The 18,882-nt window shown below is 40.3% G+C and overlaps 1 protein-coding gene across 5 annotated transcripts in view; it reads right to left on the reverse strand.

Moving 5' to 3' along the window:
• Positions 1–18,882, reverse strand: part of Khc-73 (Kinesin heavy chain 73) — a 1,251,394-nt gene that overhangs the window by 334,795 nt on the left and 897,717 nt on the right. For 3 of the 5 annotated variants that reach the window (XM_080267623.1, XM_080267620.1, XM_080267619.1), the window contains exon 28: positions 13,790–13,834. The exons of the other annotated variants lie outside the window; for them this stretch is intronic. In XM_080267623.1, coding sequence (XP_080123749.1) covers positions 13,790–13,834 — 45 coding nt within the window. The remainder of the gene's footprint in view (positions 1–13,789; positions 13,835–18,882) is intronic. 5 annotated transcript variants of the gene reach the window in all.

Consider the following 18,882-nt stretch of genomic DNA (forward strand, 5'->3'; position numbering starts at 1 on the left):
CAAGAAGATATTTTCATACAAGAAACACATCTTGGCTATCAACCTGCTTCACCCCACCAGTTCCCAACTCATGGCAATATCCCATTTGCCACTTACCTTGCTCAAATGCCACTATAAATAGTTTATTGCATAACATTAAAATTTCAGGAAGGCTTGGACACAATAAAATTCGCAAGTAATAAAAAATATATATTTTCTTACGGACAAAGTCAACGAGAGCCATTTCCACTCACTTAGCTCACCCGACTTGGTGCAACTAAATACAATAGTACCTTGATATACGATACCCTTAGATGCGATACCCCGGCTTAACGATGGGGGTAGAAATTGCACCGTACCCCTCCTAATGATGGCCAAAGTCCAGTTTAATGATGGGTTTTGATTTTTCTTACCGATTTTGATGACACTTTAGTTTAGAATAAAATTGTGTGTTTAGGTTGATTTATAAATTGCTTTTAGACTTCAGTTAATATGTTTTAGCCACAGGTGGGGTGAACATTGTCATTTTGGGGTACAGTTTACTAAGCTTGATTTTTTTCCAGACTTAAATTTGACAATATTCAGATTATATTTGTTGGTTTAGGTGAGTTACAGGTGTTAGGGTTAGGTTAGTTTCCTTCACAGCTGTTAGGCCATTCTGATTGCCTTTAAAACTGATTTTGGGCTCATCTGGATGGATTTTGGACTTGATTTGGGGGGAAACCCAAGGCTAGTAAACAGTCCACATTGATATACATGTTAAAAGTACCCCAATATAAGATACCCTGCCTAATGATGGGGTTTTACCTACCCAATTAGATCGTTAAACTGGGGTATGCCTGTACTAAACTGGTACTTTTCATTGGAAAATATTTTAATTTTTTTTGCCCCAGTGGCTCATACACACCTAATTATCTGAAATCCGCTAAAAAATATTGTACAGGGTACTCAATAAAACTTAATTGAAAAATTAGGTTTCTGAGCTAAAATGCGCCAGTGTTAATAGATATGTCCCCTTCAGATCATCAGCACGCCTTGACAGACTTTTATTATGCATAAATATTTATTGAGTAAAAAAAAAATATCTGCATTGTAAATCGATATTAATACAAAACAAAAGTTTGTCAAGGCGAGTTGTTAGGCTAGAGGCAAAACACTTCTGCTAACATATATATATATATATATATATATATATACACACACATATACATATACATATATATATATATAAATATAAATATATATATATATATATATATACACACACATATACATATATATATATATATATATAAATATATATATATATATATATATATATATACAGTGTCGGTGGAAAAACATGAGACCTCCCATTGGAATACAATCTGCCTTTAAGCCTTTATGATAACTGAGAGAAAGTAAGAAGAGAGTGGATGAGGAATTTGGAAAGAATTTGAGTGTAAAGTGGAGGGACTGTAAGAAAATGTTCTGGAAAGAGGTGAAGAGAGTAAGACAGGGTGGAAGTGAGGTTAGCACGGGAGTGAAAGATAAAAATGGTAGATAACTAGTGGAGAAGGGAGAAAAAGTGAGCAGAAGGAGAGAACACTTTAAGGAATTGTTGAACATACAGGATGGAAGTAATGCGAGTATAAGTGGCTGGGGAATGGCTGGGAGAAGGAGGGAGGTGAGAAGACAGGAAGAAATCACCAGGATAGAAGTTGTGGAAGCAATGAAGAAAGTTAAATTTGGGAAAGCCCCAGGAATCGATGGAGTGTGTGGTGAAATGCTGAAGCATGGGGAAGAGATAGTAGTAGAATGGATGTGGAAGATGTGCAGATTGGCCTGGGAGGAAGGTAGAGTACCGGAGGATTGGAAGTCAGGTATAATTATTCCCTTGTACAATGGAAAAGGAGAAAAAGAAGTGTGTGGTAATCATAGGGGCATTTGTCTTCTTAGTATAATAGGAAAAGTGTATGGTGGGATACTTATTGACAGAGTTAAAGAACAGAGGAATTAGTTGGAGAAGAACAGGGAGGCTTTAGGAATGGAAGAAGTTGTGTAGATCAGATATTCATTCTTAGATCTTTAGTGGAAAAGTTTTTAGAGAAGGAAAAGAAACTGCATGCGGCCTTCATGGATTTGGAGAAAGCATATAAAGGAGCGTTGTGGTGTGGATGTGGATGTGATAGGAAGCGTTATGAGGAACACACTGAGGTGGTTTGGCCATGTGGAGAGGATGGAGGGCGAAAGACTGACGAAGAGAGTGTATGTGAGTGAGGTGGAGGGGGGAAGAGGGAGGGGGAGGCCAAGGATGATGGAGGGATGGGGTGGAGAGGTATATGAGAGAGGGGGGTGTGAGTTGGGAGCAGGGCAGTGAAATGGCGGGGGACAGGGCGACTTGGAGGCGATTTGTTTGTGGCCACCCCAAACGGGATTGAGGCGTCTGGCAATAGATAGATAGATAGATATGACAGGGTGGATACACAAGGACTGTGGAAAGTATTAAGAATATATGGAGTAGATGGGAAGTTGTTGAATGCTGTGAAGAGTATGTATGATGGTGCTAAGGCTGCAGTGCGTGTGGATGGCGAACTAAGTGAATTTTTCTCTTTGAAGGTTGGTTTGAAACAGGGTTGTGTCATGTCTCCATGGCTGTTCAATCTGTCCATGGATGGGATAATAAAAGAGGTTCAAGGTAGGGTAGTGGATGTTGGAGTGGCCCTGGTGAGAGAGGATAATGTCTGGAAACTCCCTGTACTGTTGTTTGCAGACGATACTGTGTTGTTGAGTGAAGACGAAGGGGAGCTGCAAGGCTTGGTGGATGAGTTTGGGAGTGTGTGTAAGAAACAGAATCTAAAGGTGAATGTAGGGAAGAGTAAAGTGATGGTCTTTGAGAGAGGTGAAGTCAGTGAATGTACAGTGAGGTTGGATGAGGAGGGAATGGAAAATGTGAGTACGTTTAAGTACTTGGGTAGTGTGAAGAGTAAGGATGGAAGTTTGGAAGGTTAAGTGCTTGAAAGAGTACAACAAGAAAGAAAGGTTGCTGGTTCCTTGATGGCAGTGATAAGAAACAGGGAAGTGAGAATGGAAGTGAAAAAATTACTACATGACAGTATTGTGATATCAACTCTAATGTATGGAAGTGAAGCTTGGACCTTGTTGGAGGGACACAAGTCAAAGTGAGAGCAGTGGAAATGAGTTATTTGAGAGAAACATGTGGAGTCACATGGAGAGGCAGATTAACAAACGAGGATGTGATGGAGCGTTGTGGTGTGGATGTGGATGTGATAGGAAGCATTAGGAGAAACATATTGAGGTGGTTTGGCCATGTGGAGAGGATGGAGAGTGAGAGACTGATGAGGAGAGTGTATGTGAGTGAGGTGGAGGGGGAGAGAGGGAGGGGAAGGCCAAAGATGAGATGGAGGGATGGAGTGGAGAGGTATATGAGGGAGGGAGGTGGGAGCTGGGAGCAGGGCAGTGAAATGGTGGGGGACAAGACGACATGGAGGCGATTTGTTTGTGGCCACACCGTATGGGATTAAAACATCTGGTAACAGATAGATAGATAGATAGGATCCAGTGACAGAAAAAAGGTAAATGTTCAAAACAAGTGGAAACATGGAAAATGGCTGGTGCTATGAAAGTCTTGATATGATGCAGAGGTCTGAGTGTGGTGGCTGCGAGGGGTTTGCATGAAAGAATTTTAGTGCCTACCCTATATATGGATGTGAGACTATGGTGTGGCATGAATAGATGGGGTTGTTCCCCATCCATTCACTCAATGTAGTGCTGCTCTAGGGTGAATGCCCTTTCCTCTCATCCTTCCTTTCTTCTTTTTGTCCTCATCTGTCTTTCTTTCCTTCATGCTTTCGTCTTCCTTATGCCTATGGGTGACTTTGTCTCCCTCTTCTGTCTTTTTTTCCTTCATTCTTTCCTTTTCCTTCTGCCTATGGGTGACTCTACTCTGAGTGACAAGCCAAATGGTTTCCTGTACACCAGGAAACCATTTCCAATGCTGGGTGGTATCCATGTAACCAAATTATGGCACCTGCTGGTTTAGTGTGTAATAAAGGTGCTCCAATCAGATTGTGTCTGTGCAGGTTTATATCCAAGGGGTGGCAGAGGTTTATTGCTCACGTAATGCCACTAAGGGATGAGTGAGGCTGGTCACTCTCATTTTAAATATCAGGACCAACATGCCTAGACCCAGGTTCCTACACTCCTCATGGAGCAACACAGGATTAGATGATGATGATGATGATGAAGAATAAAAGCAATGGAGATGGGACTCTTGAAGAATATGTGTCCAGTAAGGAGAGTGGATAGGATATGGAATGATGTGATTCATGAAAGACATGCAGCAAGGAGGTCTGTGGCTATCAGAGCTGAAGAGAATGTCCTTAGATGGTACGATCATCTGGAGAGAATGTGTATGAACAGAGATGCGAAACTGGTATATGTGAATGAGTTTGAAAGTGGGAAGATGCATGGTTGGCCAGGGAAAAGGTGAATAGATATGATACATGACTGTGTGAGAAAGGGCAGTATGGGAGCTGCTGAAACAATGGAAATGATGAGATTGAGCTGGCTAGATGAAGTTTGTGTGGAGGAGTGTACAACCAGGTTCTGGTGCCCCTTTCTAACTTGACAGTCATTGAACTGACTCTGTTAAGAAGGTGTGTGTGTGAAGCTGCATGCAGGAAAAGCTTTTGACTCATTAGGTGGAACATGATTCTGGGGGACTGAATGGCGAGTGACTGGGAATGTGGCCCATTCAACTGGGCAAACACACTTTGGTTACTGCCTCATTCTATCAAGTCCTTTCTGGCCCTTTGGAGTGCTTAGGGAAAATACCAACATGGTAGCTGAATGACTTCTGTCACAACAGAAATGCAGGTGCTTTATATTGCAAACATAAAGTATGACATAAATATACATTATATAGGGAGACTAGCAATAATGCTGAAAGCAGCCTGGCTAATTATGTGCTTCTAAAGCGAAAGATGGTTACGAGGATTACTGACACAACAGCATTATGACAACAGTGCGGAAGTTTGTCTCGTCACATGACTGGAATGCAAGGTCAGACTGAGAATAATAGTGGTTACTGGGTACAAGGAGTATTTTGGATGAGAGACTTGAAAACAGAAAGGCTGAGAAATAATGGAATGACAAATGACTATGAATTAATAAGTAGTGGTGGAGTTTAGATCAGGGAACTGGGAGTTGGATTGGAAAAACTGAGGGGTAATCACCATCATAATTATAATAATTTACAAAGGCTCCAATATGCCTGCATGAATTAGCCTTGGTCACCTAATGGTGGCTCTCCACGTTGCTCAATCTCTGGCAGCCTCCCTATTTAGTTTTTAAACCCTGAGGTCACACACTATAACCTTGTCCCATTTTTTTTTTTTTTTTTTTTTTTTTTTTTTACCCTACCCTCAATGTTCACACCTCTCACATTCCACATGCAGTGGTGTAAACATCGCATTCAGGGTTGTGAGAGGCAGACCAAAAAAGACCTGGGAAGAGGTCATAAAAGGAATATGTGATGCAGAATGCAAAAACTGTGTATGGCATTGCAAGTGTGTCCACCATGGTCGATTCAAACGAATTTTGCAACTGAAACTTTGATTGGCTTTAAATCACTGCACCTGACTGACCAATACCCCCAAATGATACTAGGTTTTCCAGACTGTTTATTAATAGATACACTTTCCTGATGCTGTAATGCATATGTAATCAAGTACTAATGTATGAATGCAGAGTAATATCCTAATGCTCAAGTTACACAAAACACACTGCCCATGAGTTTCTGCAGTTGTCAATGAAATGGTATGTATCTCATTAACTGAAAGAAAATACTATGAATATACATTAGCTAACACAATGTGGGGCATTGTAGCCACTGTCATAAAATGCACTGACCATCACCAATAAAATTTCCATGAACTTTAAACATAATAAGCATTTCTAACTAAAACTGATCACTATTTACTACTGGCAATCATTTATAACTGATGCTGGCAGTAGGCTGAAACAAGCAAGCATTAGGAGCCTTTACAAATGATACAATGGAAGAGTTGAAAAGTTGAATGAGACTGGACAATACTGATGTTGTGATGAAGAGTGGTAGACTGAGATGGTTTGGACATGTGGAGGGGATGGGGGATGATAATTGGGTGCAGAAAGTGAGAAGTGTTAATGTTAGGGGTAGGGTTGCGAGAGGCAGACTGAAAGACCTAGGATGCGGTCACTGAGTGTGACCTCAGGGATAAAGGTCTGAACAGGGAAGGTGCCAGAGATCGAAAGTGTGGAAAGCCGCCATTAGGTGACCAAGGCTGATGCATGCACCTATGCTGAATCCTATAAAAAATGAAACAAAACAAAATACTATCACAATAACTCATTCTTGAAGCTCAAGAGTCAGGGATTCAGTGAACTGTCAATAAAAATTATGGCGTTCACAAACTGTATATCAAAGTTCTGGACTGGATCATGTAGGAAGAGGGGATCTGGCTTATGACAAAAGTTTTAAAGAGGGCAATGAGGATCATGGCATTCTCTGATTCAGAAGAAAGTGCACTGGGGACCAGTGATTCAAAAATTTTACGCTTCATGGGAATGGGGACAGGTTTACTTGTGATGTCTCCATGCAGTATGTGGTACAGAGGAATACTTGTTCTGAGACAGAATAACTAGCCTTTGTGTCCTTGGGATGGAAAGAATCATAAGGACAGTGATGTTCAATGCCCAGGATGTGTGAGGCAAAGAAGATCATTCTGTTCTCAGACACTAAGTCAAACAGGACATCTGTGATGGCTTGCAGTGTTCCTGAGCTAAAAATACTGTACCCTGTTCGTAGATACAAGACATTGCTGATATTTTGGCCAAGGTGAAATGAACATGGATAAAAGAATGAATTGGCTCTTACGGCAAACATGGAAGGGATCACTTGTTGCAACTGTTAGGTATCTCAGTTAGTACAGGGGGAAGAGGTATTTTCAGTCCTTTCAAACGGCCACTAGGTTGGTCTGTGATGTTTTTTTCTCTACTGCATGATACCAGGCCTAGGACTGAAAGATACATTATCACACAGGTTGGCTGGTGTGCTCTACTGGCTCTGGGAGATATTGCTGAGATCTCCAAGGTATAAAACAGGGAAAAAATTTGTACTGGCCATTTTTCTCTGAAGATGCAGAGATATCCCTCAGTGGGGTTCAGCTTAACCCCTCAACTGCGGGGCGTCACTTTCGTGACGCTTGGGAGCAAGGGATCATACCGCGGGGCGTCACTTTTGTGATTCTGTGTTATTTTGAATTTGCCCGGGCTTGAAGTGGTGGCTTGTATCATCTATCAGTACTGTCAATGTCCAACACTAGTCAGCACTCCTAATCTCATCTGTACTCCCATCCATTGTTGACAATTTAGCCATTTCTCCCCGTTCTTGACTCCCCTCCATTACCCTATCCTCTCGCCTCCCCGGCCGTGCTATGCTAAGTAAATCTTCCCTGGAATTTTTCACTGATTTCATCCATTGAAATAAGCCCTATCCCCTATTCTTATACCAAATAATATATACAAGAAAGAAATAAGGTAAGTGAGAGTGCCATACACCTAGAATTGGCTAATTATCACCTGACAACACCTCACGTGCACTCGTTCGCTAATTTTCGCTGTTTATTTCCCCTTTAAATATGCAATATAATCTATTCTCGTAATAAAAATATATATAAGAAAGGAAGGGAGAAGCCTAAGTGATATTTACATTCACCTGGAACTCTCTAATTATTGCAGACCACCACACTGTATTCTATGCTAAGTAAATCTTCCCTGGAATTTTCCACTGATTTCATCCATTGAAATAAGCCCTATGCCCTATTCTTATACCAAATAATATATACAAAAAAGAAATAAGGTAAGTGATAGTGCCATACACCTGGAATTGGCTAATTATAACCTGACAACACCTCACGTGCACTCGTTCGCTAATTTTCACTGTTTATTTCCCCTTGAAATATGCCGTATAATCTATTTTCGTAATAAATATATATACAAGGAGGGAAGGGAGAAGCCTAAGTGATATTTACATTCGCCTGGAACTACCTAATTTATTATGTATTGTCTTGGTTTCCTGCCAATCATTTCACTGCTATATATTAGCAGGTCTCACAAGGCTGAAGTTGGTAGTATTGCACCTACCCTAGCCAGGCGGCAGGAGGCCACCATTATCAGTTCACTGTCGTCTTTGAAAGTGGGAGTATGTCTGATTTGCTCCTGCTAACTTCCGCCGCTTTATAGCCCCATGCAAAGGGCCCTGTGATCTTTACCCCCTACTAAACCTCGTGTGGAAAGAGGTAAAGGGCTGACAATTGATAAAGAGTGACTATGATCTTTTTATTGAGTAAAACAGTGCAAGTGGAACTGTAAATAAAGTGTAAATAATGTGTAAACAGCAAGAAAGCAATGAATGTAAATATAAGTGAACAGTGGAAAATAGTTTTATAAGTTACTTCAAGTGACAGTGCATAACACAGTGTAAATAAAATAGAAATGTAAATGATGTAAATAAAATAGAGAATGTAAATAGAAATGTAAATGAGAGGTATTATATGAATACGAGTATATATACTAGGAGTAATGAAAGTGAAAGTTTCACTCTAGCATGTATGAATACTATGAGTTATGAGAGTGAAGGTGAAAGTGACATTCACTCTCAATGCTAGTATACAGGACGAGAAAGTGAATGCTACGTATTTTACTAAAAGAAATTGAATGCCTACAGTGACAATAAACTACTATTACTGAAGGAAACTTATGGATAAAGACTGTAGATATATATAAGTGTTATACAGAAACAGAAATATAAACTGTGAGTGTTTTTGTGAATAACAGACAACACTAGCGGCGAACGATCGGAAGTGGGATAGTCATACGCCCTCGTAATTTTCATTGCTTTCACAGTGTTTTTTGGGGGGAGTATGGATTCCAAACTATTTAAGAATCATAGATTAGTGTTTCTAGTAATAATATCAGGCTGTGGTAATCATATTACGAGTTGTCAGGAAGTGTAAAGTGGAGACTTTGTTACCCAACTTCAGAGGTCTCCACAAGTCCTACGGTACTCGACGAAGGCTCAACAAACACCCAAGGAGAAAGCTGAAGGTATGTGCCATAAGTATATGTGATTTTAATATTCTAGGACTAATAACTGATTTTTGGCAAATATTTTTAGAGAGTCTGTCGGAACGCGAATATGCCCGTGGGAGCCACAAGTCAAAGCAAAACAAGCCCGCGGTTTAAGGGTTAAAGAAAAAATGTCCTCTCAACCTCTCAGTTCCAGCATGTGACATATGGAAGAATTGTATTTCTCAGCTAAGGATAACTTAATTATAGTAGGAATGTGAAAATACTATGACTGGATTGCCAGGAAGCTTACCGCCAGATAATTTTATGCGGCATAGGGAACACTCTCTCATAGTGAAGGGTTTTAAAAGTCCCCATTAATCCCTTCATCATGAAGGGTCTGTTCCATGCTGAATAAGCAGTCTGTTAAATGCAGCAATAAAATAAAAAGGAGATCCTCAGGCTAAACAGGTTTCTGAACCTTGACGGGTGCTCCAGAAGTTCATCTGCCTACTACTATATTTCCGAGGGGTATAGAGAAACTTTGATTTCCTGTATTTCCCAGCATGCAACATGTACTCTAGTTCTGTAGAGGATATTTTGAAAAATAAAAATATGTACTGTACTTTAGAATGGGAAGGCAGATGATGTCTTCCATGGGCATGAATAACCAATACGTATAAACAAAGTTTTGGCATTAAATATCTTCTGAATTATTTTATCACACTTTAAAAGCACAGTTTCCCATACATCTGAGAAAAATCTGATATCTGAGAGAAAAAGGCTCAGACAATGGGGAAAAAAATATATATATATTACAATGCTGTAGCCATGACTTGCTGTGAAGACCCTCACATCACCTACCAAACACTGACAAAAAGTACAGGTGTTGGTAATATTACTATTAAGAGCTATGTGAACCTTTTCCTTTTCACGTGACTGAGCTCCATCTAAGACAATGAGACTATATCTTAATGAAAAAATCCTGTAGGTGGCAACACTGGTAAAATAGCAATGACTTTTTACAATAACCAATGAATTATCTACCAAACACTGGTAAGAAGCTGTGCTACTATCATCAGCTGTGTAAACTTTCTTTTTCCAATCACTTTACTCCAGCTAAGACTGAAAGTGACCCAAACTGAATCTTAATAATGATATACTGTAGGTGATAAAAACGAGCAAAATAGCTGTGACTTCTGGTAATCAATTCTCCATTAGGTTTGAGGGCAGTACTGAGGATTATGAGGATAGCAGCAGTGATGAATATCTGTTTTTGTTCTCATTTGGATTTTATAATTTGGGTTGATCAAAATATTTTCTTTTCATTTTTATGAACATTTACAATGCACAGAGTATATTCTGTACTATATTCAGTACATGCTAGAATGCAGTTCCCAAGCCCTATATCTGGATTCACTATTATTTTCCTTTGCCTTGCTTTTATGCATGTGCGTATTTTTTTAATGCACTCATAATTTTAAGGGGAGCAAAATAAATACTGGTATTAAGAATATATGGAGTAGATGGAAAGTAACTGAATGCTGTGAAGAGTATGTATGAGGGTGCTAAGGCTGCAGTGCATGTGGATAGTGAACTGAGTGAGTTCTTCTATTTAAAGGCTGGGCTGAAACAGGGATGTGTCATGTCTCAGTGGTTGTTCAATCTGTATATGGATGGGGTTATAAAAGAGTGGATGTTAGAGTGGCCCTAATGAGAGAGGGCAGTGTTTGGGAACCCCCTGTACTGTTGTTTGCAGATGATACTGTGTTGTTAAATGAAGACAAAGGGAAGCTGCAAGGCTTGGTGGATGAGTTTGGGAGTGTGTGTAAAGCAGGCCATACACGCACAGGCAAGCCAGTCAGATGGCCTGAAGAGGCCGGCCCGTTCAGGCAAACCTGGGCGTGTGTGGGTAGGGAACAGGCACCTGCGCAGACAGCCTCAACAGTCGTCCTGGGATCTGTCGCGGATAGATTTTCGTGCTCAGGCTCCGGTCAGGTTTAGGTAAACTAAGCATGTGTGGGGTACCGCAGGCCGTCAGGCTTCAGTCTTGTGTCAGTTGTGCAGGAGAATTTTGAATCCTCATACGAGCAATCTGTGGCAATAAACCTCAGTGTGGCTGTCAGTCTTTCATGCAGTGAAACAGCACTCCTCATACAAGTATCCTTCTATATTATTGGGGAAACTAGTGACAACAGCTGCAGGTTGGAATCCTCGTCCATCCTCAAGTAATTAAACCAGTCATTTTTCTCGAACAGCAGTCCTTTCAACAGAGTCAGATGGGACAATTTACTCCTAATAACCCAATCTTTTGCCCATTTGTTCCATTTTTTCCTCCTCTTTCTATTATTTGCAATACAGCCAGCAGCAACAGCCCCAATATCATACAGCTCCAGGTCATTTGCGGGCAGCGGAGCGTCCATGACCACCCTCACACCACGGCGTTTTGCTTGCAACTGAGCTGGAGACGTGAGGCCGACTGAATCGTGTATGGGCGATGCATTGTTCACTGAGGCCGGCCTCTTCAGGCCACCGGACGGGCTCGCCTGTGCGTGTATGGCCCACTTAAGAAACAGAATCTAAAGGTGAATGTAGGAAAGAGTAAAATTATGGTCTTCAAGAGAGGTGAAGTCAGTGAATGTACAGTGAAGCTGGATGATGAGGAAATGGAAAATGTGAGTACATTTAAGTACTTGGGTAGCGTGATGAGTCAGGATGGAAGTTTGGAGGGTGAAGTGCTTGAAAGAATACAACAAGGACGAAAGGCTGCTGGTTCCTTGATGGCAGTGATAAGAAACAGGGAAGTGAGCATGGAAGTGAAAAAGTTATTACATGACAGTATTGTGATACCAACTCTGACGTATGGAAGTGAAGCTTGGACGCCGTTGGAGGGACACAAGTCAAGAGTGTGAGCAGTGGAAATGAGTTATCTGAGAGGAGCCTGTGGAGTCACATGGAGAGACAGACTGACAAATGAGGATGTGAAGGAGCATCGTGGTGTGGATGTGGATGTGATAGGAAACGTTAGGAGAAACACACTGAGGTGGTTTGGCCATGTGGAGAGGATGGAGAGTGAGAGACTGATGAGGAGAGTGTATGAGAATGAGGTGGAGGGGGAGAGAGGGAGGGGAAGGCCAAGGATGAGATGGAGGGATGTGAATTGGGAGCATGGCAGTGAAATGGCGGGGGACAGGGTGACGTGGAGGCGATTTGTTTGTGGCCACCCCGTATAAGGGATTAAGGCATCTGGCAATAGATAAATAGACAGATAGATATCTTTCCCTAAATGCTATTTTAATGCACCTAAAAATATGAATGTGTAACTTCAACAGTTGTTTGGTATGTGATGCAGTGAACAACAAAACACAGTACCACAAATGACTGCTGTTATTAACAGCACTATGAAACTAAAGCTCTAACATCTAAGAGTATCATCTACTCGCTTGATGCAGTGCTGCCTACTTCTTCCTTTAACTGCATCATTGTTTTACTGTGTCTGCCCTCCTCTCTTCGTATTCCTCCCATTTTTCCTGTCACTTTTTATTACTCTTCTTTCCTTTTCAGGTGGTTTTACATTGAGTGACAAGACTAATGGTTTCCTGTAAGCCAGGAAACCATTTACAATGCCAATAACCATATAACCAACCCATGTGTGTTCCCTAAGAGACAACAAGTGGGTTGATGGAGGGTCAGTGTTCTTCCCCATAAAACAATTAACTCAGAAGACAAATAGCCCCCCCATACAGGATTATGGCATCTGACTATAGTCAGATGGGAATAGAGATTGTCAATATAAACTGCTTAAGTGCCAATTGTACAGTGCAAAAAAATGTGCCAACAGATGATATATAAAAAAAATAGTATTTAAAAGTTAAGAGCTTCCTTATTACCAGTTTTGGAGAAACACAGCCACTCAAGGGTTAAGCCAGAGATGAAATTGGACCACCACTCACCAACTATTAATGTCTACCATTGTCTAATATTGGTGCATAACACACAAGGTGATTTTAGGGGAAATATTTTGGAGAAATAAAGGTGCATGGTACAGGCCACGATATATGGTACTTTAGTTTTCATTTAGAATCTATGTTACTCTGGGACTATCATGTGGTATTTTTCCATCTGTGATTTACTGATTAAAACTCTTACTTATTAAACCTTGAAATGTTGATGTTGCACTTCGGTAATGCATAGCAGCTACTGCTGGATTATTTTTTTCATCACGGAGAAACTGCTTGCTGTGTAAGGACTAATGTCTGTTACTTCTGGGAGCAAACAAAGCTTTCACCAGGAAATATCTCCAAAATACAGTATCACAGGGAAAACTGGGCTGTAAGTCTGCATAAACTAATATCATTAATTTCACTCTCTCTTTGTCTGTACAGCACTACAGTGTTAAAAAAATGTAGAGACTAACAAAGATAATGGGTACTATGCAGTACTGTATTCAATAAAGTACACTTAATGACAATCTATATCTGGCAACAACTTGCTGAGTGAAGGGGATTAGCTTTGGTGGGGTAAGGGAGTGACTACACTAAAGTAAAATGAAAGCCTGCACCTCTAGAACTTACTACATTGAAGTTCTTCAATATGCATGCTTTGATGATGGGTTAGAAATACCAAATTTTAAAAATGTGAAAGAAGTGCAAGCTTCCTGCAGGTAGGATGCAAGTCAAAACTGGCTGTCTCACGCTACCTCTAGGTTAGTCCTCAATCGTTTCTGGAGCTGCAAGATCAAACCCTACTCTCGTCATTTTGTTGATTTTAAGGTTAGTGAGCTTAATCATAACAAACAGGGATACAACAAACAAAACCATACTAAAGAAAATCTGAACAAGGTCTGGAATCAGGATAAGCAATGAAGATATATCACAGTACATAAGCACACTTTAAACCAATACTGTGCAATGCATTGCAGTACTGTACAAGTCAAATCACTGTTAAAAGAAAAAATAGTTATCACTCATGATTTCCACATTATACTCATTAAGCTGGCCTCTCCCAAGTACATCATATTGTAATCACAACTACTTACATTTTTTTTTTCCTACTAGATGACTAAACTGGATATTTTGTTATCTGTAATTAATTACTGTAGAGCACTATCAATTAATAAGTCACTTGAATATGACTTCTTCTCTACTATATTCCTCTCTTACTGAGTAATAAATAATCTTGGGAATATATTTACATAACATATACAAACACTTCATCAAGTACAATATATGGAAAATATTGTAAAAAAGTGCTTCAAAAAGTATAATACATGGATATCTATTAAGGGTGCATATAAAAAAAATTAACTAAATATTAGTTGCAACACTCCTTCAGAATATACTTATATTTAAAAAGCTCAAAACCAGATTTGATAAAAACTGTGTGCAAATATAAAACGAAAGAAAGTATTCCATATTTTGCATAACCAATCGCCAACAGGAAAAATGTACAAATAACTGACAAATAAAAAGTAAAATATAAATGCACTGAGCACTTGTAAACTGGAATTGCATAGAGTATGCAGCAAAAATAATGGTCATTAATAAATGCACAGTGTCAGGGGCTGGCAAAAATGTAGCACTTTTATTGAGTAAAGGACATACTCCCTCCTGCAGCGATGGTTGGAGAGTCGGCCCAGGTTTAGCTACACCTGCTTCTCTATCACAAGCAACCTCCTGAAACATTGCCACTCTTCTTCACCTACACATATCCTTTATTGAAATTTAATCAAATGTACTTATCAAATAGACCCAATACCAGATTATGTCTGACTGCTGCTTAATAAACTACAAAGCTTCAACAATACCAAATACATATGAATATCCATCACAAACAACAGGCACAGCAGGTTCTGTATGTTTCTGTGCAACATAAAAAAAAAATAATAATAATAATAAAAAAAAAGGTATTGGTAATTATGTATGGCTACTACTCATGCCAACCCCTGGCTGTAGTTGTTTCAGACTGAGCTTGATTATGCACAGCAAAATTCTCTGATCTACTGTGGCAAGCATCTACACATAAAGAAAAGAAATATTACTGTTTCAGTCTGTGTTGTATCCCTCATCACTTGTTAAACTAGCACTACCACTAGAGTAGAACTGAAAGCTGCAAAACTGCATTCCAAACTGGCTGTAAAGCTCTGGCTTACCACCTCAATTGATCAAGCAGTATGAAAATATTTTCATGAACTGTATCATATTGTAGAACATCCCCACTGAAGGTAGCCAAAGTTCTCAAAACTTTGCAGTAAGTACAATATCTACAACGTTGTTTCTAGTAAAATTCATTTAAAGCTCCCTGGATGTAAAACCCTGAAAATCCAGCCTTATAATATATATGCTGTGAGTCAACCTATACATTTATATATCCATTAAATCAAGATATGATGAAAAAGATACCTGACTGTGTCTAGAAAATGGAAACAGATGCACAAAGTCACTCTTTTTAGCTCTTCAGATTTACATCATGGCATGGTCAAAATAAGATACATTAAATGACTACCTATACTGTAATACAGAAATTGGCACTGGGAAACACTCTTTCTGGTTCATATGGAGATGATGGGAGACTACAATAAATAAGAGGATATTGGAAATTTCACAGGGACCTACCAAATCATTCCATCCACAGACAAGTGTCATACTCCATTGCAACTCCACTCACCTCCACATGAACTTGAAAAAGTATTTTCTCAAATAAATTACATATGTTAGCCAAAGGAGTTGACTGGGGAGTGCTATAATACAGAGAAGCCAAGGACAATGGTTAAAGAGCATGCAACACTGATCAGACATCATGGCAATCATCCTTCTCCTGAAAGTGGCACAAATTAAATCAAGTTTTGGGATATCATCAGTATGCCAAGTGCTAAACACAACACATACCGATCAATCTGAGAAGGGTCAAAGTCATCAAAACCCATCACGAGCCATGTGTTCAGACAACTGTGCCAGGAATAAGATTCTAAGCTACCCTGCACCCAAATCAGACCATAACAGATGCAAAAAAAATTCAGATAAAAGACCAGCAGCACTTGTAAAGACCTTCCTGGACAATGTTAAATGATAAAAACTGTCAAGCAACATTTACATTATGTATAATATCAAGGATGGCAATCAGATGGGTGACGAATGGAAACTAAGGTAGATGATAAATTTGTTTTACTGCTGTTTTATTACTCAAAGTCATGAGAGAGATAATGGCAACTTTATTTAGAGTGTAGTTAAGTGCAGATTTCATAGTGAAGGAAACAAGTTCGTCACCCTTGCATTATTTTACTGATATTTTTATGGCAAAATATGCATCCATTGTGCTGCCTCTCTACCTCTTCCCCCATGCAGCATGGGCTTATTTTTCTTCTTCGTCGTCTTCCCCCCCCCCCCATGGATGAAGGAACCAAATGCAAGGACAACAGACAGCCAAATTCAAGATCCGTTCATTTCAAGATGCCTAGACACACTGAAAGACTGGAAATCATAGGAAGTAGAAAATACAGACAGAGGGAGACAGTTCCAGAGTTGACCTGTTGCATAAATGAAGGACTGGGAGTAATGGTTAACTCTTGCATTAGAGAGTTGGACAGAAAAGGGATGAGTGTTTTTGCTACACAGGTGCTACGTGCCCATTGTACAGGTGGAGGGATGCAACCAGATAGTTCGGGGGAGCAATTACCATTGAAGTAGCGATAGAAAAGAGATAAAGATGCAACACTGTGGCGAAGAGACAGGTTGAAGGAAGCCAGTATGAGGAGGAGAGTTAATGATACGAAAAGCTTTTGAATCCACCTTGTTGAGAAGAGCTGTATGTGGGGAGCCTCCCCACACGTTAGAGTTGTACGCTACATGGGCAAATAAAACCTGTGCATAATGTCAACAACTGTGCAAAGGTAAAGATGGTACAGAGTCGGCTTAGCACACCTAACATATTGGAAGCTGATTTTACATGAGACGTAATATGATCTTTTCAAGATACATCCCGAGAGAATGAAACCCCAAGTATGTTTCAGGATGATGCAGGATTCAGCTGGATATTATCAAATATTTGTGGGTACTCCTGTGGAAGATTCTGTCAGGTTGATAAGTGTAGGAACTTCGTCTTTGATGCATTATAAACAACAAGATTACCCCAGTCAGATATACAAACCAGGTCAGACATTAGGTGTGCCATAGCCTCATCCCTTTTTATTGAAGTAACTGCTACGATGGACCTTGCAGGAACCGAATGGAAAGGTAAAGGGTGGACTCATCAGTGTATGAGTAGCTTGGGTTAAATGTACAGCTTGGAAGGTTACTGATGAAGAAAGGGAAGAGAGTTGGTGATAGGACAGAGCCCTGAGGAACACCAGTGTTGATGGATTTTGGAGAAGAACGGTGGCCGTCTACAAAAGCAGCTATAGAACGACCAGAAAGGAAGGTATAGATGAAGGCACATATAGATGTATAAAAACCATAAGCAGTTTGGAAATTAAAGATTTATGCCAGACTCGATCGAAAGCCTTTGAGATTCAAGTGCAATGACAAAGCTTTTGCCAAAGTCCCGAAAGGAGGATGACCAGGAGTCTAAAAGGTAGGTGAGAAGATCGCCAGTGGAGCGTCCCTGACAGAACCCATACTGACGATCAGAAAGAAGGTTGTGACAGGAAAGATGTTTTAAATTTTTTCTGTTAAGAACATACTCAAAACCTTTTGAGACACAGGATGTTAAAACAACAGGGCGATAATGGAGTAGGAATGGGCACCCTTCTTTGGGACAGGCTGAATGAGAGCAAACTTCCAGCAAGAAGGAAAGGCACAAGCTGACAGACAAAGGCAAAAGAGTTTACCTAGGCAGGGTGTAAGCACAGAAGCACAGTTCCTGCGGACAACACCAGGGATCCCATCAGGCCCATATGCCTTGTTAGTATGGAGGCCAATGATGGCAGAAAATACATCAGATGAAGAAATTTTAATGTCAGCCATGAAGAAGTCAGAGGGGGGAAGTGATGGAGGAACAGCACCGGACGCATCTAAGGTGGAAATGGTGGAGAAAGCCTGAGCAATGAGATCTGCTTTATAAGTAGAATAGCAACAGAGCCAACATAGTGGAAAAGAGGAGGGAAAGATGATGAGGTAAAGTTGTCAGAAAGGTTTTTGGCAAGGTGCCAGAAGGAACGGGAAAAATTTGAGTCTGAGAGTTGTGAGCATTTAGTACAGATGAAATTATTTTTAGCAGGGCGAAGAACAGCCTTAGCATGATTCCTGGCAGAAACATAAAAAAGATGTGATTCAGGGGTGGGTTGGCTCCAGTACCCTTTGTAGGTCCTCTCTTTGTTGTGGACAACATTACAACAAGCATGATTAAACCATGGTTTTTTTGCATTAGTCAAAGGATATGAGAAAGGAATGTATGCTTCCATGCCTGAGAGAATAACCTCTGTAGTGCGCAAGGCACGCTCAGATGGCTCTTGGCCATGGAAGCAATAATCATTCCAGGGAAAACAAAAAAGTACTGTCTGAGGGCCTCCCAATCAGCAGGTCCAAAGTGCCACAACCCCATGATTCTTTGGAGGGTCCACAAGTCGTATTGGGGTGATAGGACAGGTTAAGGTAATGAGGTTGTAATCGGAGGAGCCTAATGGAGAGGAATGATAAACAGCATAAGCAAAAGGATTAGTTGCAAGTAAGAGGTCAAGTACGTTGGAACTCTCTCCAAGGTGGTCAGGGATAAGGGTAGGGTGCTGAACAAGCTGCACTGTTTCATTAAGGACAGAGAAGATGTAGTCTTGTTCACCAGGTGGATCAGTGAAAGGAG

Source organism: Coenobita brevimanus, chromosome 24 (assembly GCF_032717465.1).
Source record: "Coenobita brevimanus isolate Jiangsu-jjx chromosome 24, ASM3271746v2, whole genome shotgun sequence".
Taxonomy (NCBI): Eukaryota; Metazoa; Arthropoda; class Malacostraca; order Decapoda; family Coenobitidae; genus Coenobita; species Coenobita brevimanus.